Source organism: Malaclemys terrapin, chromosome 8 (genome assembly GCF_027887155.1).
Source record: "Malaclemys terrapin pileata isolate rMalTer1 chromosome 8, rMalTer1.hap1, whole genome shotgun sequence".
NCBI classification, from domain to species: Eukaryota; Metazoa; Chordata; order Testudines; family Emydidae; genus Malaclemys; species Malaclemys terrapin.
In genome coordinates, this window is record NC_071512.1 from 109,466,522 (window position 1) to 109,485,348 (window position 18,827).

Below are 18,827 nucleotides of genomic sequence, written 5' to 3' on the forward strand. Positions count from 1 at the left end.
GCACCCCCAGGAGTAAGCTTCACAAAGGGACGCAGTAAAACGGCCTAAACACCACACACAATCTGGGGCCACGCCACTAGCTCCACAAAGACAACATGCTAGGCTGCAGGGAGCTCATGGCAAGTGCAGTTAGACGGGCGGATGATAAGGATGCCCGGTAAGTATTACAGTACATGCAGCCAGAGAAACTACCAACTTTTACAGCCGTTATTTCACAGGGTGGCATGTCAAACCGTAACCAGACAATATATTGGGCCACAGGAATTCTGACACTGAGATCACTGAAGTGTTAACATAAGAACGGCCAAACTGGGTTAGACCAAAGGTCCATCTAGCCCAGTCTCCTGTCTTCTGACAGTGGCCAATGCCAGGTGCCCCAGAGGGAATGAACAGAACAGGGAATCATCAAGTGATCCAGCCCCTGTCGACCATTCTCAGCTTCTGGCAAACAGAGGCTAGGGACACCATCCCTGACCACCCTGGCCAATAGCCATCGAGGGACCGATCCTCCATGAACTTATCTAGTTCTTTTTTCAACCCTGTTCTAGTCTTGGCCTTCACAACATCCTCTGGCAAAGAGTTCCACAGACTGACTGTGCATTGTGTGAATAAATACTTCCTCTTGTTTTAAATCTGCTGCCTATTAATTTCATTGGGTGACCTCTAGTTCTTGTGCTATATGGAGGAGTAAATAACACTTCCTTATTGTTTCTGCTTGGGGCGGCAAAAATCCTAGAGCTGGCCCTGAGCGCAGGGCTTTGCATCCACAGGAATCGATAGTGAGGTGAAGCCCACGTTGGGGCCAAGGGAAGGAAACGCCTGTCAGTGTTACAGCAGGAACCACACCTTAGAGACAGTGCAGGATGGGATGAGGGAGGCAGAGAGAGGGCAAGAAAGAGGGTGGAGGCTGAGGGCATAGCGGGCAGTTGAGCTCACTCACTGGTGAGTCCCTATGCACACAGCCCAAGGGCATCGCACCGGGTTTATCCCTGTTTAAAATGGGTCCCTTGACAAGGAGGAGGGTTGGGTCACGGGGCCTCAGGGTGCCCTTGCTAAGACGCAGCTGCAACCTGCCAGGGGCTGAGCCAGGCCTGGCTGGAGACCTGAGTCAGAATTCCCCCGGAGAAACAGACCCTGGAGCCCCAGTGATGCCTCTTGGCACATCAGGGCCTGTCCACAGGCAAGCAGCCTCCCACACTCTCCCTTGCCAAGGGAGGCGTGGGCTCCATGCACAGGGAGAGGAGACAGGCCGCTGGCGGGAACAGTCAAATCTAAGCTGGAAAACAAATGGAAAAATCAGGTTGCGGGTTGTGAACTTTCTTCCCAAGCAGCAGGGCCATGAGGCTGCCGTGCCCCTGCAGTGTACAGAGTGCACCCAACGGCAGTCCAGGGAAGGACTAGGCACTTCCACACCCCTCTGAAAAGCAGCAGAGCTGGGGGGGCTGTGCCGGGTCTTACCTTTGACAGTGATCTGGGCCGTGGCTTCGATCATGCCTAGAGAGGACATGGCCACGCAGGTGTAGCTGGCAGACTGCACAATGTTGTTCAGCTCCAGGACATTCCTGCCGACAGGCATCTCATCTTCTTTGGTCAGTTCCTCCACGCCAGCCATCCACTTCACGTAGGGCATTGGTGCGCCCACTGCCACACACGTGAGGTTCACACTCCCCCCAGGCATCACCTCGTGGTTGCTGGGAGGGATCGAGAATCGAGGTGCGACACGCCGCACTGTAACAAGGAGGAGACAGTTAGTGGTGTCACTGGATCGGCACGTGGCACTCAGCTATAGCAAGAGGATTCGACATTTTCACGGACAGGGCGTATATCTATCCATAGAGATAGATATAACGAAGCACAAACGCTGTTTGCTGCTTTGTCAAATTGCACACACGCTGCTCTCCTTCCTTAGCCACTGGCTTCTTATTAGAACCACTCATTAAGGGCTGGCCCATCCACTCCCCCCAAACTGAGGCTATTACTAACATGAACCATTCCCCCATTTACATTACATCCCTCTAATTGGAAAGCATGCACAAATGCCACTCACACGCTTTCTTTGTACAGGGCCCACTGAAGCTCTGAAAAATGGAATTACCTGCTCAATTTATTAGCTTCGAGCAACGCCACCCACTCCCTACACCTCACAGGGCTTGGGCAGGGGGGGCATTTCTGAATTAGCACTGGGGTTACTGCAGAAAAAGAAACAGTCACCAGAGCTGCATGACAATGTCACAGCCGGATCCGATCACCTTGCTGGGCAGGAAACACTATTCCTGACGGCTGTGAGATCACCGCCATTTCAACAGGCGAGCGCTGGGTTGCCAGAACCCGTCCCACCTTTGGGGCAGCACTTTGGGAGACCTATTTCTCCGTATTTCATCGCAAAGCATCTCTCCATAGCAATCTCTTGCAGGGCATTTCATCCAAGACTTATTTGTAAGCAACTCTCAGCTACAATAAAGCTCTAAAGCTGCCAGCTGTATGCATTCCAGTCCGAGAAATGACACTGAGAAACGAGGCCCTTCTGCGGGGTTGGTGTTATGGGCCTATTTAAGCAGGGCTGGAGAAACACAACTGTGTCCTGTAAATCTCTGTCTGCTCTGGGCTAATGCGGTTTGGTGTGTAGTTAAAAAGGGAAACTGCCTGAACGTGTCTCGCCTGGAACCCTCGCGCTCCCCAGCCTTCTCCACTGGAAAGGAAATGCCAAAGCCCAGGGAAGGTTCACGACTGACTCACTCACACGGAGCCATCCATTCCCAATTACTCTCAATCAGTGCAACCACGGCTGGCAGAGCAGCGAACAGTCACAGAGCGGGATCTTCAAGGGAATCCCGGTAGCTCCAGGTCCCAGCACTTTGCCCGGGGAGTTGGAAGGACTCCCTGATGCAGGGCCCGTGGGCAGCACAGTGGCATTGGGCATCGTCCCACATCAGCCTTGGCACTGCAAAAACTCTTTGGAAATTGCGCAGCGGCTGACAGGCTGACTGCCTAATCCCATTTCACTAGCACTGCTCTTTGATGATTCATTCCCAAATCAACAGACTTGCAGAAATAGACTGAACACAGAAGCCCCCACGCTAGATGTACAACAGAGCTATGACTTGGTGATAAATTAGACAATGCTGTCAACAATGTGTGTGTACTACACATCTTCGTGGAGACAAAACAGGGCTCATTAGCTCCTTACCAGCCAGGGGGAAGGATAACGTGTGCTTTTTAAGATGTCTAAATCCAAAGTCTTGCTGGTTGTTTCTTTTAATCAATTATTAAATCCCCAATCAATAGCTACACGTGTGATCGCCAGTGAGGTGCTACCTGCCTGACAGGGGAGCGCTCCCCCAAGCAGACAGAAATGAAACTCTCCTCGAGCGCTACACAGTCATGAGAACACCGCGCGTACTCGATGGACATGGCGATGGGTTTAACATGATGGTGTGTTTTCACTCAAAGCGCCCCAGCACCGTTCCTTAGGAGGCAGGTTCCATTTTCCAATGAACACGGTGCGGAATTCTTTCAGCCAGCCGCTGTTTGGACTGGGTCCCAGTGCAGGGACAGCAACCTCCCCGCACCTCCCGCATTTTCAAAAGGAAGAAAAATGAGAGAGAAAAGCTGTAGGTCTGCACAGAGCACTTGTTCATGCACCTGACATGCACCAGGCAGGCAAGAGAGGCCGGGATGGGGTCACAAAGCGAAGGGAATGAGCTAAGGGGGATGCACACTGACTCAGGTATGCAGACACTGGACAATGGAAAACACCGAGTGCGACTTCTCCCCGAGAGGCCATGCAGGAGGGTTGGAGTCTCAGAAAACCCAGCATGCAGAAACAGCCCTCAAACCCAATCCTGTGAGAACAGAGCTAGAACGGCCTCTGTTGCCACCCCATAGACAGGGCCCCTGTTACAGACACAACTGCTCCCCAACCTATCCCCTGCCATTCACTTCAGCCTCAGAGAGCCCTGGGCCCCACTGACATGTAGCCCTCAGACTTGAGTCCCTGGCTCTCCTTTGTCAGAGCGAGGAACGCTGTCAGCCCTTGCTAGGAAGGAACACAGCTTGTGAATCTGCCGATAAACACCTCCGTTCATTCCGCAGCGTGCTATGGAGAGAACCTCTGGCCCCTTTTCAAAGCTGCTGTTTACTATGCTGTCGGCAGGGGAAGAGAAAAGGCTGCTAGACAATATACTGGAGATGGGGGTCTGCGTGCCTAGGGACAGGATGAATGGCAAAGAAAATACTCTCTCCTCCCCTCTCCAGAGCGGATCAATACAAGGAAAAGGCTTCTAGGCAAACCCTTGTCCTTGAGTGACAGTCGCATAGACTGGTGGGGCAGGGAGATGGCCCCTGGAGGCCTCTTGGTTACATCTTAGCACAATTTCTCCTTTACTTAAAGGATTGTTGTCCCCCCCGCCATGTGTGCATTGCTTGAATGCACTGTTCCTCCATCCTAGGTGGGAACAGCTCCTCACCCCTCCTGAGGGCTGCAGCTGACTGCAAATGCCCCGTTACGCTGGGTCACACTGAGTGTCGCCAGGCCGTTCCCACCAATGCTGGACATGGGTCTAGCTGTTGACAGACCGGCCACTACTCGACAGCCGGGAAGATGGGTGGAAACACAGCACTGCCTTTGTTCTTCTTCTCCCACGCTCTGCTTGCCTTGGATCTGGGGCCCTAGGGACCCCCTCTGCCTGTGGCCTCACTCCACAGGGGGGCTGTGCTGGCCTCACCGCAACAAAGAGGCCAAAACGGCCTGGGCAGCAGAATCTGTGCAGAATTTGCACCAGGTTAAAACTACCGCAAAAGAGAAGCAACAGGAATTGACAGAACATCCTGGGGCCCTAGGGAGACTGGCCGTTGAACCAGGGAAAGGCCGGGCCCATGAAGGCCCTGCAGTTTGCCCTGGAGGTGAACCAGCCAGGGTTCTGCAGATCAGTGGGCAACTGAGGGCCTCTGTTCCCTCCCAATCCCCTGCTGCACCCCCCGCCAGGCCTCAGTGTCTGGGCATGTCTAGCTGGAGTGCCCAGGGAGAGCTGATCTGCCCACACCTCACGGTGGTACCGAGAGCAGCCAGCAGCCAGTGCTGGCAAGGAGGCTCCATCGTGCGCTCACACCTAGGACGTGAGGAGATTAACCTGGCCTCCTAAGTTTACTTCTGGGAGATTGATTCAGTCTTGCTGGTGACGCACTGAGGAACTGCCACAAAGCTGGCTCCCTCCCTCACCAGAGCGGGGCTGGGAAATCAATGGTGGCTCAGCTGGGCTCCCTGCTAAGTGGAGTGAGGGGCAACATCCTTTCAGTTACACCTTCTCGGCTAGTAACAATGGATACCAGGGCTGAGGGGAAAAGAAGGAGGGGGAGGCTCGGAGATGCCTTTAGTTACGAATCTGGCCATGATTCTAATCTAGCCAGACCGTCGGTAAGGGAAATACAGGAGATGAACTCTCACACAGACCAGCACATCATCTGGGGATAATTGGCAGCTTTTTTTAGTGGCTGGTCCAGTGGGACAAGCAGAGCTGCTGTCAGTTAGCATTACAGAGAGCGGGTAGAGCTCTCATAGAAGCTTACATAGCACCCACACAGGCTGTTCTGGCTCAAGCCAGTTCTGTAAGTCTCTTGCTTCCCCTAGCATAAGAACCCACTAATAATTTAAACCAGCATAACTCTCTCGAAGAGCAGCTCTCCAGAAATGTAAACCAATTTACAAGTCAAATCACAACAGCTAGTGCAGCCTGTGATGCCACCTAAACGCTTTGGCAATTTTTGTTACTCTCCATTTCTTGCAGTAACTTCCTCCCTTTTTTACTACAATTTTCTTGACAAGAATTTGCAATTTTTTTTTTAAATCTTCTTTTTGGATCAAGATCAAAGAAGGTGGTTTGGAGGTTTTGCAAGAACAGCATGGGGAAAATTGCTGTGCATATTAAAATGATTTCACCAGACAATAGTATCATTCAGAGGTTCATTTAAACCAGCAGACTGTCAAAAATGAGATTCATTGCCATTCATCCCAGAACTGGGCATCATGAAAGGCTGCATAACGCAGAGCAATTCAGCAAGCTTCCCCCTTTGAGCGCCCTGCCTGGGAGGGAAAGTGAACCCCAAAGTGGTAAATCACCCAATGCAACCTGAGCCGTTGCTCTGGATCATACAGGAGAGGGTGAAAGGACCGTGGAGCACATTCTCCGAGGAGCTGTGGGAGAAACAAGCAACACCACAGCGCAGACGGAAGAGACTGAGAAGGGTTAATAATTTAGCATGCATTAGCGTGCACATTCCCTGCAGCTGGCGCAAAGAGCCTGGATCGATTGCCCTGCTCCTTTCACCCCTGGAGCGGCTGTTCCTCCAAGTCTCTGATTCTGTGAGAGAGTGACCTCACCACCCGAAGAGCCCGCAGGTCTACCCTCCTCTCTCTGCTCCCCATTCAGCCTGGGAGACTCCGGGCACCAACCAACGGCTTCACACACTCAAGGGTTAACCAAGACCTTTAGAGCCATCACCTCTCTCATGTGCTGGAGCAGAGCAGGGCCCCAGTGGAAATGCTACAGAGTGTGTGTGGGGAGGGGCCAGACTTCCAAAGTGAAACAAGGGCGGCAGCCCTGGGAAAGGGGAAGTGAAGTTGTCTTTTCCCACTAGCTATCTTGGCAACAGCAGCTGACTCCTCTCCCCCCACCCCCAGGGTGACCAGACAGAAAGTATGAAAAATCGGGACAGAGTGTGGGGGGGGAATAGGCACCTATATAAGAAAAAGACCCAAATATCGGGACTGTCCCTATAAAATCAGGACATCTGGTCACCCGCCCCCCCGTACCCTCCCCAAATACAGACCCCCTCTCTCTAGCTCCCACAGCCCCTCTACCCCAAAACTCAATGCTCCTCCCCCCCCACTACCCTGTACTCCATGCACCTGTTCCCTGGTCTCCCTCGGCTCCCAAACCGAATCCCTTCTGCTCTCACTGCCCTGCCATGGTGGCACCAGCCCGATCCCCAGCTCCCAGTCCCCTGGCCAATCACACAGTGGCAGGTGAGGGATGGGCAGGGCAGATTTCTCCCCCAGCCCATCAGTGCTGCCCCCCATGTATGTTCACAAGAGCCTCTGCTGCTGCCTTGTCTCTGCTGTTCTCCTGGGCATGAGGGACCCCCCAGTCTCCCAGCTGCTGCTCCTCTTACACCCAAACCCTCTGCTCCTGGCCTCCCCTCCTCTTCCCTCCCTCCTGGGAAAAGAGCAGCCGTTCCCAGGGAAGCGGAATGTCTTGGCACCCCAACTCCAAGCCTACTGCCTACAAGTCCCTCTCTTTCTCCAAGCCACTTGCTTGAGGTGGGGAAGGAGTGAACTTAGGAGACAACCTCCTAGAAACAGGATCATTGGGCTGCATGGTTTACGCAGCTGTAGACACCTTTCATCTCTCTCTTTTAAGCAAGGTCTCCAAATCGAAAGGTAGTTACTGGAGCCTCACAATCTATTGTCAGAATCAACAGCAGGAGAGGAAAAATTGGAACCAGAAAAATGCATTTACAGTCTAATCTTGTGCTCAAACAATGCTGTACTATTTATGTTCCCAATGCATCCTTGAATGCTGACATTTTATAGACAATTTCCAAAACAGGGCCTTGCCATTTTTGGATTATATTTCAGCTATAACTTTTAGGTCTAATTATTTGCGCTGACAACCACATATAAAAGAGGATATATCATTACAGTGCTGCAGCACTGGAGACATCAGCATTCAGCATAGTGACATACTAATAGCAAAGTACGGGAGACGGAGATTGGGGAGCTATGCAATTTGCATTCACTCTCTGAAATTTCTCTGATGAAAATAACACAACATTAAGGAGGGGAATAAGAAAAAAGATCCACTGTATCAAGATAAAATAACTCTTTAATAAATAACCTTGTAGCCGTCGCAGAGCAATAATTAAATGCATGGGTGAGCAGTACACAGTTTTAAGTAAAGCTAGAAAAATGTAAGATGTAATTATCAGTGCCAAACAAATTATAAGCACTGCAAATCCCATTGGAATATTTAGAAACTATTTTCTGCCGTCACATTAAATATTTGTGGACGTGTGGATTTTTGATAGGGTGAGAAGGAGAGGCCAATGGAGAGAGGAGAGAAGGAGAGATGATCTGCTCCTCTTGGCTGATAGCCATTTTCTCACTTGCTCAGCTCCCTGCCACTAAAGCGTGTTACTGAAATGCAGACGCGCCCAGACAGAGCCAGAGCTTCACTCTTCTTGTGATCTCTGAGCCTTCTCCGCAGCCTTGCAATTCAGTGACATCCGGGAGGCTCTGGGGCTCGGCTTTGGGGTTTTCTCTCTTTTCACTGTTGTCTCAGGGGCGGGTAATTCTAATCGCCAAGAATTCTATATTTAGAGGGAACACAAGAGCCTCTGCCTCAGTACAACTGAAACGGGAGCATGTTTCAGGGAGGGAAATGGGAACTAAGTAAATCCTGCACTGGAACAGCTAAACATGTTCTAATCGTCATTAAAATCAAGTCAACTCAGATGGCTGCTCGGTGGCTTGTGTGAAACAAGCTAGGGTCCCACCAGCTCCTGGGGGCAGGGCTGCACATCACAATACCAGCATGCTAACTGGCCCCCGGGCTGAATGGGCCTGCCCAGGACGGATCTATTCTGGGAATTAAACCAGTCACCAGGGCTGTCAAACCCAGCACTTTCATCAGTGCTAAATGTGTCACAAATCTCAAAGGCCTCAGCATTGGCCTAGACCTGGCTTTCCATGTAAATGTTTGACCTGCCCATGCCCTTTCCCTGTGTGATTGTTCTTTGGTCCCACTCTGCTCTCAGGGCAACGGAGCTGCATGGGGACAGAGAGAGGGTAAAGCAACGTTCCCTAGTGACCCAGAGCTCCTGGTAGGACAGCAACTGGGCTTGTCAAGGGGTCACCCGGGCAAGGCTGAGGTCAAATTCTGCTACCAGCAAGGCAAAGAGCCAGCACAAGTGAGGAAGGCGAAGGCAAACCCTGCCACCCAGACATGCAAGGGGGCTCGGAGGCCTGGAGATCCCAGCACGCCAAGGGAGTGAGAACCACAGAAGAGCAGGAAGCCACGTGTAACACAAAGGCACCAGAGCACTGGGCCATTGTCCTCAGCTCCCCCTCTTTTTATACAGGTGCAGGGGAGAGGAGCACTCCAGCCTTTGCCTACAGCCATGATCAAAAGGGCGTTTAGCAATCTAAAAACCCAAAACAATGAAGCAAAAGGAGAAAGTGCAGCTCCTGCTCTCCACCAGCAGCTCACACAGCGAGAGGGGGAGATCAGTCACATCAAAGCTTCCAACTAGTGCTCTTGATCTCCTACCAGGAAACAGAAGCAGTTCAGATGTATTAGCGCAGAGCCTGGTACAGGTAATGGGTGAAGGCAGAACCCCGCATACGTAGCATGCACTTCTTTCCCCTTAAACACAGAATCCGCAGCTGGTGTTTTGCATGCAAATATATTCTGTGCATTTGAACTCTCAAGCAAGAAAGGCATGCAAGCAGTGTATCAATGCCATCACCAAAGTCATAGCAAACAGTAAGCAGATTTCATCGGGTGCGCTGTGGCCGTGCCTGGCAGGGAGCCAGGGTCTGTAGGGCCCGCCCCTTTCAGGGCTGGCTCTCCTTTCCCTACTGGAAAAGTCCCATCTGACGTGGCGTACTGTAGATGGATAAGAAGTGAAAAGGACCAACCTTCTCGCTGATCTGAGAGATGAAAGTTTGTTTTGTTTGATGGCAGAGTGCGATGAAGATGAGGAGGGAATAAAAAAAAGACAAGGAAAAACACAGAGAGTAAAAACAGGCCAAGCTTCATCTGTCCGCACACCACTGAAACAACAAGACAAGACTGCAGAAGTCAGTCAGGATTCCCCACAACGCACGCACACAGCTTCACACTCGCAAAGGACAAAGCGCTTCCACATGCACTGCTCAGGGACAAGCACCCACTGACCGACTCAAGACATACAGAGACATGGCAGACAGGAGTGTACATCACACCCCAACAGCTGCGGTGCTTTTCAGTGGGCAGCCCCACTCCTGGCCAGTATTCGAAGCACAGACACGTGAACACGTGACACACACACACGCACGCCTTTAATCACCGCATGGATTTGCTCCAAACACTCCCGTGCTCCCATTCCAAGCATAGAGATGATGGCAAAGGCACTTTGAACCCACTGACCACACACTGGGCAGAGCATAGACATGTAGATATAACGTTAGAATCTGGAGGAAATGTTCCTGGTGGTAAATGGAAAGTCTTCTACCAGGAAGAGCTGCTCCCCCTCTCCAACCAAAGAGCTAATTGTGGCAGAAAGGTATTAGACAATTGACAGACATGTGCAGTCTCAGCTGAGCTCAGGGTCGGGAGAGCCTTACTGGAGCATTGTGCTGGGAGTGAGAGAGAGACAAGAAATCAAAGCAACAGAACACCCAGAATGAATGTGGAGGTCCCAGTTTTTGTTCCTGCAGGAGAGACAGTAAAAGGTTAGTTACATTTTCCTTAGGGATAAAGAACATCTTATTTCTTTAGCCAGAACGCCATCACTCCAGCTAGAGATCTGTGGCATATCGGCTGTACCCCACCCCTCGCTGAGAGAACACAAAGAGGAGGGCTGATGGTTAAAGACTGCTTACGAATCACATTCTTTTGTGGTGAGGGAGGCTGTGGGGGGAGAAACCTGCTTTTCAGAAGAAACATTGCAAATTAAAAACCAGCATGTGGTCCAGTGTGTACAGTACAGTCAGTCAGTCATTTCCAGTGATCAAAGAGGACAGGATTTTAACCCACACTGACATGATGTAGAACAGGCAATGAGTTGCTAATATGGGCTACAGCAGAGGCCTAATGTAATGGAGTGTAATGGAGCTTGGAGGAGAACAGCACTACCGTGCTTTTATTCCTTTGAGTACCTGATTCGGGGGGACTAGAGCCAGCAGGCTGGGAACTCAGGAGCAAGTGTTAAGACCAGAGATCACACCTCTTGAATGTCCGTTATCAACACAGTCCTGATTCCAGGCCCACATTTCCTTCAGTCCCTTTCAAAGCTGGTATTCTCTCTTCTCCCCCTGTACAGACACAGAGGCAAAACCCCACATACGGTAGCAGGAGGGACGCTCTCATCCCCTAAAGAAACACATCCCACCTTTTGCTGGGGGCTCAGCAGGTCAAGAGGGTCTGAGATTCAGCTTAGCTCATCTCATCTCAAGAAAGAGGTCACACTTCCTAGCAGCCCTTGCACTGAGAGACGAGGCGGTGCCGCAGGCCAGTGCACTGTGCGAGACAATACACGGAAACGGTCCTACAGCCCATATGTTAGCGCAGCGTGTACTAATACTAGCAGCAGCAGCATGCGACTGGGGTACAAATGAGCTGGGGTAAATGTGAGGAAACAAGTCAGTTTTATTGACCCCTGTGACTGAACAGGGCAGTAAGAAGAAGGTACAAAGGCCACAACCCTAATTTAACGGCAAGGTCCAGTAACACATCAGCTGCGAGAGCCGTAGTCGGTCAGTGGGTCACAGCATGCCTTAGTGGTGGCTGCATTAGATATCTACAGTCGCCAAGGAATCACAGATATATATGACCTGGCCTTCAGGATGGGCAGGCAGACTGATGCCTGCTGGTCCTACCGGAGGATCAGCAGGTTTCCCCTTGGAAATCTCAGGTTGGCACAATGTTTGCTGCATTGTGTAGCTGGAAGGGATCGGGAGGTTGTCAGCATGTCTGGAGGGCTGGCTGCTCTGGCAACGGCTTTCCCAAAAGTATTTACACTTCAGATTAGTTACAGAGGTGAAGGGACTCATGTGAGACAAGCTAGTTCAAACAGATTACTTTCTAGCCTGCCAGACAAAAACAAGTTTCGAGGCCGTTGCTCATCACTAATTGCTGGATTATCTCTTAATCTCTTATTATATTAACGGACTCTAGGACATAACCAGCAGGCTGTTTCACAAAGACTAGACAGAAAGCTCTCTCTCTTCTTTCTTTGGCTAATATTTAAATTTCTGCTGTTGTTACTTTGTCTGTAAAAAGGCTGATACACGCTGAATTGAAAGTTAATTCTCCTTCCAGCTCCCATTCCAATTCTCTCTTATCTCCAGGTCTCTATCCCTGTCACTCCTACGCTGCGGAAGTATGTCTTACCAACAGACCTGTCACCTTTCTACAGTGCACTGGACTTTGAATAGTGACAGTGAAAACTGCAGAGGAATTTGGGCCATGAGGGCACAGAGGATTTAGAGATGTGGTGTGTGTCCGCACCCAGGGGTGCCTGATCAGCCATTGCATGTCATGTGTCCACAGTGTCTCATGAACCCTGAGTGTCCCGAAAGGATTCAAACTCATCTGCCTTTCTGGGAACACTGATGTAAGTCAAGTCACAATGGGAATGACTAGGGGGCAGCCAATCACACCAGACAGAAAAAAATCACTCTCCCCCCAATCGGGGGAGAGACAGCGAGGAAGCCTCAAGATCAAGGCCATGTCAGAGACGTGCCTGCCAGCACAGATCATCAGATGGCTCCAGCACTCCGAACACTGAAATTCCCATGCTGACTGAATCTGGCTCAGACTCTTCCAAGACAGGATCATTTTATGCAGCAGCAGCACTATTCTTACCGCAGCAGCTTGCTTCAGACAGCAGGACTGTAGGGCGGTAAGAGTCTTTGCTTTCAGATATTTGACACAAGAGCGTAGGCTCTTGCAGTAGGGATGGGGCCTGTGCCTAGGATATGTCCACACAGGGCTGAGCACAACGATCACGAGCTTAACAAAATACCGGTAGGTTGCCAAGGCGCCGCAGAGTGGGCAGCAAACAATTTCTAACCCCCCCGAGAGCTCACGTCCAACTGGCACTGCCATTGCTCAGGGAATTCTCCGCGTTTGCGGAGCACCAATAGTGCACTCAGTGCTGTACGAGATAAACCTTAGAACCATAATTCCGAGCTCTTCCAGCGCACGTCGCATCAGCAGATCTCAAAGCGCTTTACATCAACAGGCCCTGCCCAAAGACCTGACAGTCTAAAGACAGAAACCACCAAGACTAGGAAAGCCCAGAGGGAATTAACCTGTTCCTGCTCATTCACATACCTGTATTTTGAGACCCAGGGACTGTGACTTTCCTTTTTCACACTTCTCAACAGCGGAGAACTACCCAAGGAGAAATTGGCTGTTTTATCCCAGATGAACTGAGACTAAGACCCTCCTCCCCCCACAAATACAAATACAGGATGTTCAAGAGCCACAATGGTGGGTGCATTAGTGATAGCGGAGAGACACAAACACCATCTGTTCCTTCCCACTTGTAGTGCACACACACTCATGCACACAATTATAATGGCACAATCTCAGAGCTCCATTGCGTGTGGCCCCTTGTGCATGGGAAATGAGAGGATCTGTGATGTTTAGCTAGTACAGTGATATGATATTTTATACCAGATATTGTGTGTGTGGGGGAAATATAACTAACAAGTCCTACCCATGTAGCTGTATCACATCCTTGGATATCAACCAATTAGATTCCATGTTTCATAAAGCCCATTTTATAAATAATCAGACATGGTCCCTAGATTGCACTTTTCACCTGCAAAGGGCTTTGCAAGGAATAATCAGTGATGAGGTTTATTTATTTAACATCTGTACAGCGCTTTGAGAAAAGGGTGGAGAACTACTGTTTATTTAATAACAATTATTATTAGGGACACAGGAAAACTCTCATATGACGAGAGACTGAGAAGACTGTTTGCCTTCTAGAGGAGATGAATAAGAGGGGACATGATAAAAATATTCAAAATAATGAATAGGCCAGAGAAAGTACATCGGAAATGGCTGTTCTCCCTGTCTCACCTCAAAAGCCAGGGGATGTTTGAGGACAATGAAACTGAAAGGTGGCAAATTTCAAACTGATCAAAGGGAACGCTGTAAATTCTTCTCCCCATGAAGCCCAGCTGGCCCATGGAACTTATTGCCACATTATCATTGAGGTCACAAGCATAGCTGATTTAGTTGGGAATTGGTCCTGCTTTGAGCAGGGAGTTGGACTAGATGACCTCCTGAGGTCCCTTCCAACCCTGATATTCTATGATTCTGCGATTGGCAGGATGGAAGGAGAGACTGGAGGTTTACATGGTTAACAAGAATATCCGGAGTTGTTATAGTGCATTTGAAAAACAAAAAGCCACCAGGAGGTTTAAAAGGCAATGGTTTTCAAACCGTGGGTCACGACCCAGAACTGGGTCGCAGAATGGAAGGGACTGGGTCACAGTGGCTCTGGTCAGCACTGGCGACCGGGCCATTCAACGTCCTGTTGGCGGTGCTGCCCGACTAAGGCAGGCTAGTGCCTACCTGTTCCAACATCGTGCTGCGTCCTGGCAGCGGCCAGCAGCAGGTCTGGCCCCTAGGTGGGGGGGCCACGGGCTCCGCGCGCTGCCCCTGCCCTGAGCACCGGCTCCGCACTCCCATTGGCTGGGGGAGAGGGGACGGTGCTTGTGCACCTCTGCCTAGGGAGCCTGACCTGCTGCTGGGCGCTTCCGGAGTGCAGCGTGGTCCGTGGTGCCAGGACAAGCAGGAAGCCTGCCTTTGCACCCCCACTGTGCTACACCCTCAGCCCAGAGCCCTGACCCCCTCCCACATCCCAGCCCCCTGCCCCAGCCCAGAGCCCCCTCCCACACTCTGAACCCCTGATCCCCAGCTCCATTGGGTTGAAGAAAATTATTGATGCCTGCAACTGGGTCGCCAGAAAAAAAAAGTTTAAAATCATTGTTCAAAGGGATGTAACCACCTCTTCTGCCTCATGGTTCGGGCAACACCCCAACGATCTGGGGGGGAGCAAGAAACTTTCCCTGCAGACAGGTCATTCCATAGCTACTATTGCAGGGCTTGCTCCTTCCTCTGAACATCTGGGGCTGGCCACTGCCACAGACCAGAGGCCAAACTGGACAGACCACGGGTCAGATCCAATATGGCACTTCCCAGATTCCTGTGAGTAATACATTCTCTCCTGGCCACGCTAACCAGGCCTGGCCTTTGCAACATCTCTTTGGGCCCTTCTCTGGATTTGTACAGCTCCACCAGATCAGCACTAATGAGAGGCACTGACACGGAGCACGTGCTGGAGGCGTGGGCGTAGTATTTCGTAGCAGAACAGTTTTCCTATTATCTATCACCCTTTCTCAAGAACCCTCTGCTTTGATCACTCATCATTTGATCAATGCCCTCAGCTTTGACTGTCCCATCGGCAAGGCCCTCAGCTTTGATTGTTGTTGCTACTTTAGCCGGTTTTAATTTTAGATAAGCAAAACATTTCCTTTTGAAATATTTCAAATCCTGCTGCCATTGCTCCAGGCCGACCTTCGTCATTCAGCATCATTATTGTGATGTGCACAGCGCCCACAATGTGCTCAGCACTTTACAGACACACAAATCACAGTCTCAGTCAGGCAGCCAATTTGGTTGGTTAGGTGACTTGGCTCCAGGGAGAGCTCTGGAGTCCGCAGCCACGCGCCCGGAGATGCTAGCTGCGCTCTCATCGGATTGCTATTGCCAGGACCAGAGTGACTTGCAATCCTAATTTTATTTTGGTTTAATTTGGTTCCAGGGTGAAACTCGGCAGATTTTACCCCCTCCAAATTAAATACAAGCCCGGCTTTTTAAGAGACAAAGCAGGAAAATATACAGGCATCATAATAATACCATTTATACTGACTGTGATCTTGTTTAATTTACGGACGTATAATTCTGTGGCAGGGCCCTCATGTACAGCTGTCTTTTTGAAAACCAGTTTTGCAGGTTCCTGCTCTGTAATGTACAGTATGTGTCAGACCCTTTGGAGTGGAGAATTTTCTGTGTCTGTCTCACCTACCCAGACACCAACGACTTGCTCTAGCCATGCCTTGAAGGTCCAAAAAGTGGCATCTATAACAAAGGCCATTTGCCGGACAACGGCTATTTTTGTTTTACCCCGAACACGTCTGAATATAGAATCTCCTAATCAAACCTGAGGGTACCCTACAGCTACACTCCCGCAAGCAGCAGCATGGGGCCCAGTCTAGAGAATACTGTCGTGCTCTAGGAGGACATTATACCATGCAGTCTCCCCGTCCAGCGGCTTAGTATACATTAGGCTGAGGCTGATCCCATCTGCACGACAGACCAAGGCTGAGGCCAGAGTCAGGTGTTTAGCCTGTGCCTCCCAGCTATGAGAGCCACGGGGAGCCTGGTGGCATGGCAGTGCAAAACCCGTTGCTGACTCACAAGCCTCTGTGGGCAGCTGAAGGCAACCAGAGGCCAAGTGGAGGATGGAAGACATTTATTTCTTCTGGGAATTGGCACCATTATGCTGGGCACACAACACAGCAATGTAATAACATGGTCCTACTACTGTTATGCCTGTCTTCGCTCCTGCTGTTACATTCACGTATTGCGTCTTGTCTAAAATTAGACTGTAAGAAACATGACTTCGTATGTGTTTCCCCAGCTCTCAGCACCATGGGGTGCCCTGACCCTGAAGAGGACTCCAGGGCGTTACTGTAATAACAGCACACAAACCACAGTCATTGGACTCCCGATCTGCTCTGACAGACTAGGCAAGGGGTCGAAGCAGCGTGTCAAAGTGCAGCTGGACAGAAGGAACTGCGGTTCTCAAATGGCCAGGTGAGGCTGTACCCCATTGAGAGCACTATAGATTCTCTCTCTCTGATCTGCAATCCTCCTCTCTTTGGCATGGTCTTCAATGCTTTTGCTTCTCCAGAGAGTGCAAAACATCTCCTGCCAACCATTCTGGGCTGAAGCCAGCCATTCAGCGTGAAGTGCTCTGTCAGTCACACAGGGCAGGGCTGTGCTGTGTGGCGTGGTCCGAGCACTCGCTTTACAGACAGACAGACCTGTCAGCTTAGAAGCAGAACATTTTTGAGGGCAGCTTTTCAGCACACTTATTACAATGAAAATAACAGCTTGAAGGAAAACGCATCCACTTTCCTTTACAAATCCCTTGTGTGGAAATGTTATAACTTTTAATGAAGTCCATCTGTGCTGAAGTGCTGGCTCTGACGGATTCACAGAGGCAAGACACTGCGGAGTAGCCAGCTCCATCCTCCTCCTCCTTTTAGTGATATGGGAAGCCCTGGGCAGCGCCTGGACACTCACTCTCAGCACCCAGGAACTTCCTCTGTTAGTGTGAGGGGCGCGATTAATAAAGATGCTAATGAGCCTGTGCTTTGTAACCCAGGGTTCCCACAAAGCATTTCCTGGGGGATGGGAAAGGGGAGGAAATGATCAAAAACTAGAAACCCCAGGAGCCAAGTGATAAACAAACATTTGAACTATTAAAAAAACAATAGGCTATAAATGAAAGCAGGCACAAGCACTCCTGAGAATTACCACTGGATGGAAATTAATACCTCTGCTCACAAAACTACAATAGAAGCAATACTCAGCCACTTTCCAGTAAGTAGCTAATTCCTTGGGTATTCATTGTAATAAGGTCAATCATTATGAAACCATGATGTGGTGGTGGTGTAGCTAGAACACTTAATTCCACTGTAATTTAGCATTAATTAATGTCTTCTCTAGCAAATATGTAGGCACTTTCCAAGGACCCCATTGAAAGTTACCAATTCTTCTAACTAACCACAGTACAGCATAATAACCACATGGGCAGAAACAAGGGATTCTTTTTTATTCTGCAATGCAGACATGGGAGACAAGGGAACCATTTTTTTTCAGTTTGATAAAGGTATAAGCTATGGTTCTTGGTTTGGCTGACTTGTTGAAGCCACTAACTAGTGAATTCATGATGAACATTTTGTTTTGTAAAACACTAGATATCAGATACCTCAGCAATAAATATTATCTGGGAACCAGGACATATGGGGAATTTCATCTGGAGACGATTTATGGAGTAACCTGTCTTCTATATACTGCAGGGCTTTATCAGGATCATGCAGGCTAGAGACTTGCATTGTAAAGATGATGTGCAATAAAAGGAGGCTTGGTCCAAGATGTACACAAAAGGAAAGCACTGGTAAACAGAAAATGAACTGAGCACAGGTCTGGAGCATTCTCTTCATGGAGCATCTGGATCCTCTCATCCATGTGTAAACCCATTCTCATCCCCAAGCCCATGCAGACCAGGCAACTCCTTGGGTGCAGCAAGCCAAGTGCTATTGCTTACTGTATTTCTTACAGTCTTAAGGGATTCTATTGGTAAATAAAGAATGAACATCCATGAATGGGAAACCAGCAAGATTGAAGATGAGGTTTCTCCATCCCTAGAAGCTGCTGCATTCAGCTGAAATACTGGCCTCCTAGCAGTATTTTCCATAGCATTTCTATGACAGACGGGGTATGTTTCATAGACTGATCCTATGTACAGGAAGGAAAACACTCAGCTATTGTGGCACGGAGGCTGAATACCCCCAAAGTCAGTGCAACAACATCCAGTGTGATCCATTCAAATGAACACTCTCTCCCTCAGGGTGTGAAGTGACAACCTGGGGATGAATTTTACTATAGCTGGCCTGAAAAATGAATTTATAAGAATACAGGGAGTTTAAAATCATCCATAATTATACTGAGAGAGTCAAAGGAGTGGTCCCACTACACAGAGAAAGCTTAATCTTCTGAGCATGTTTAATCTGATACTTTAGTTTGCCAAAGATTCTTGATGTTGCAAAATGAGCCCCCCCCCCCCCCGGCAAATAAGCAAAGAACCCAGTGCAAGAAGCAGCACCTAGAGGCAAACAAAAAGAGCACAAGGCACGAAGCGGCACCTAGAAGCAAACACACAACATGTGACGTTTTATCGTCATCTTCTCCTCTCTTCAC

The 18,827-nt window shown here is 49.8% G+C and overlaps 1 protein-coding gene across 5 annotated transcripts in view; it reads right to left on the reverse strand.

Annotated features, from left to right (window-relative positions):
- The window catches only part of PTPRF (protein tyrosine phosphatase receptor type F), a 570,835-nt gene that overhangs the window by 88,962 nt on the left and 463,046 nt on the right, over positions 1-18,827 (reverse strand). For all 5 annotated transcript variants that reach the window (XM_054037699.1, XM_054037700.1, XM_054037697.1 and 2 more), the window contains one exon: positions 1,459-1,728. In XM_054037699.1, coding sequence (XP_053893674.1) covers positions 1,459-1,728 — 270 coding nt within the window. The remainder of the gene's footprint in view (positions 1-1,458; positions 1,729-18,827) is intronic.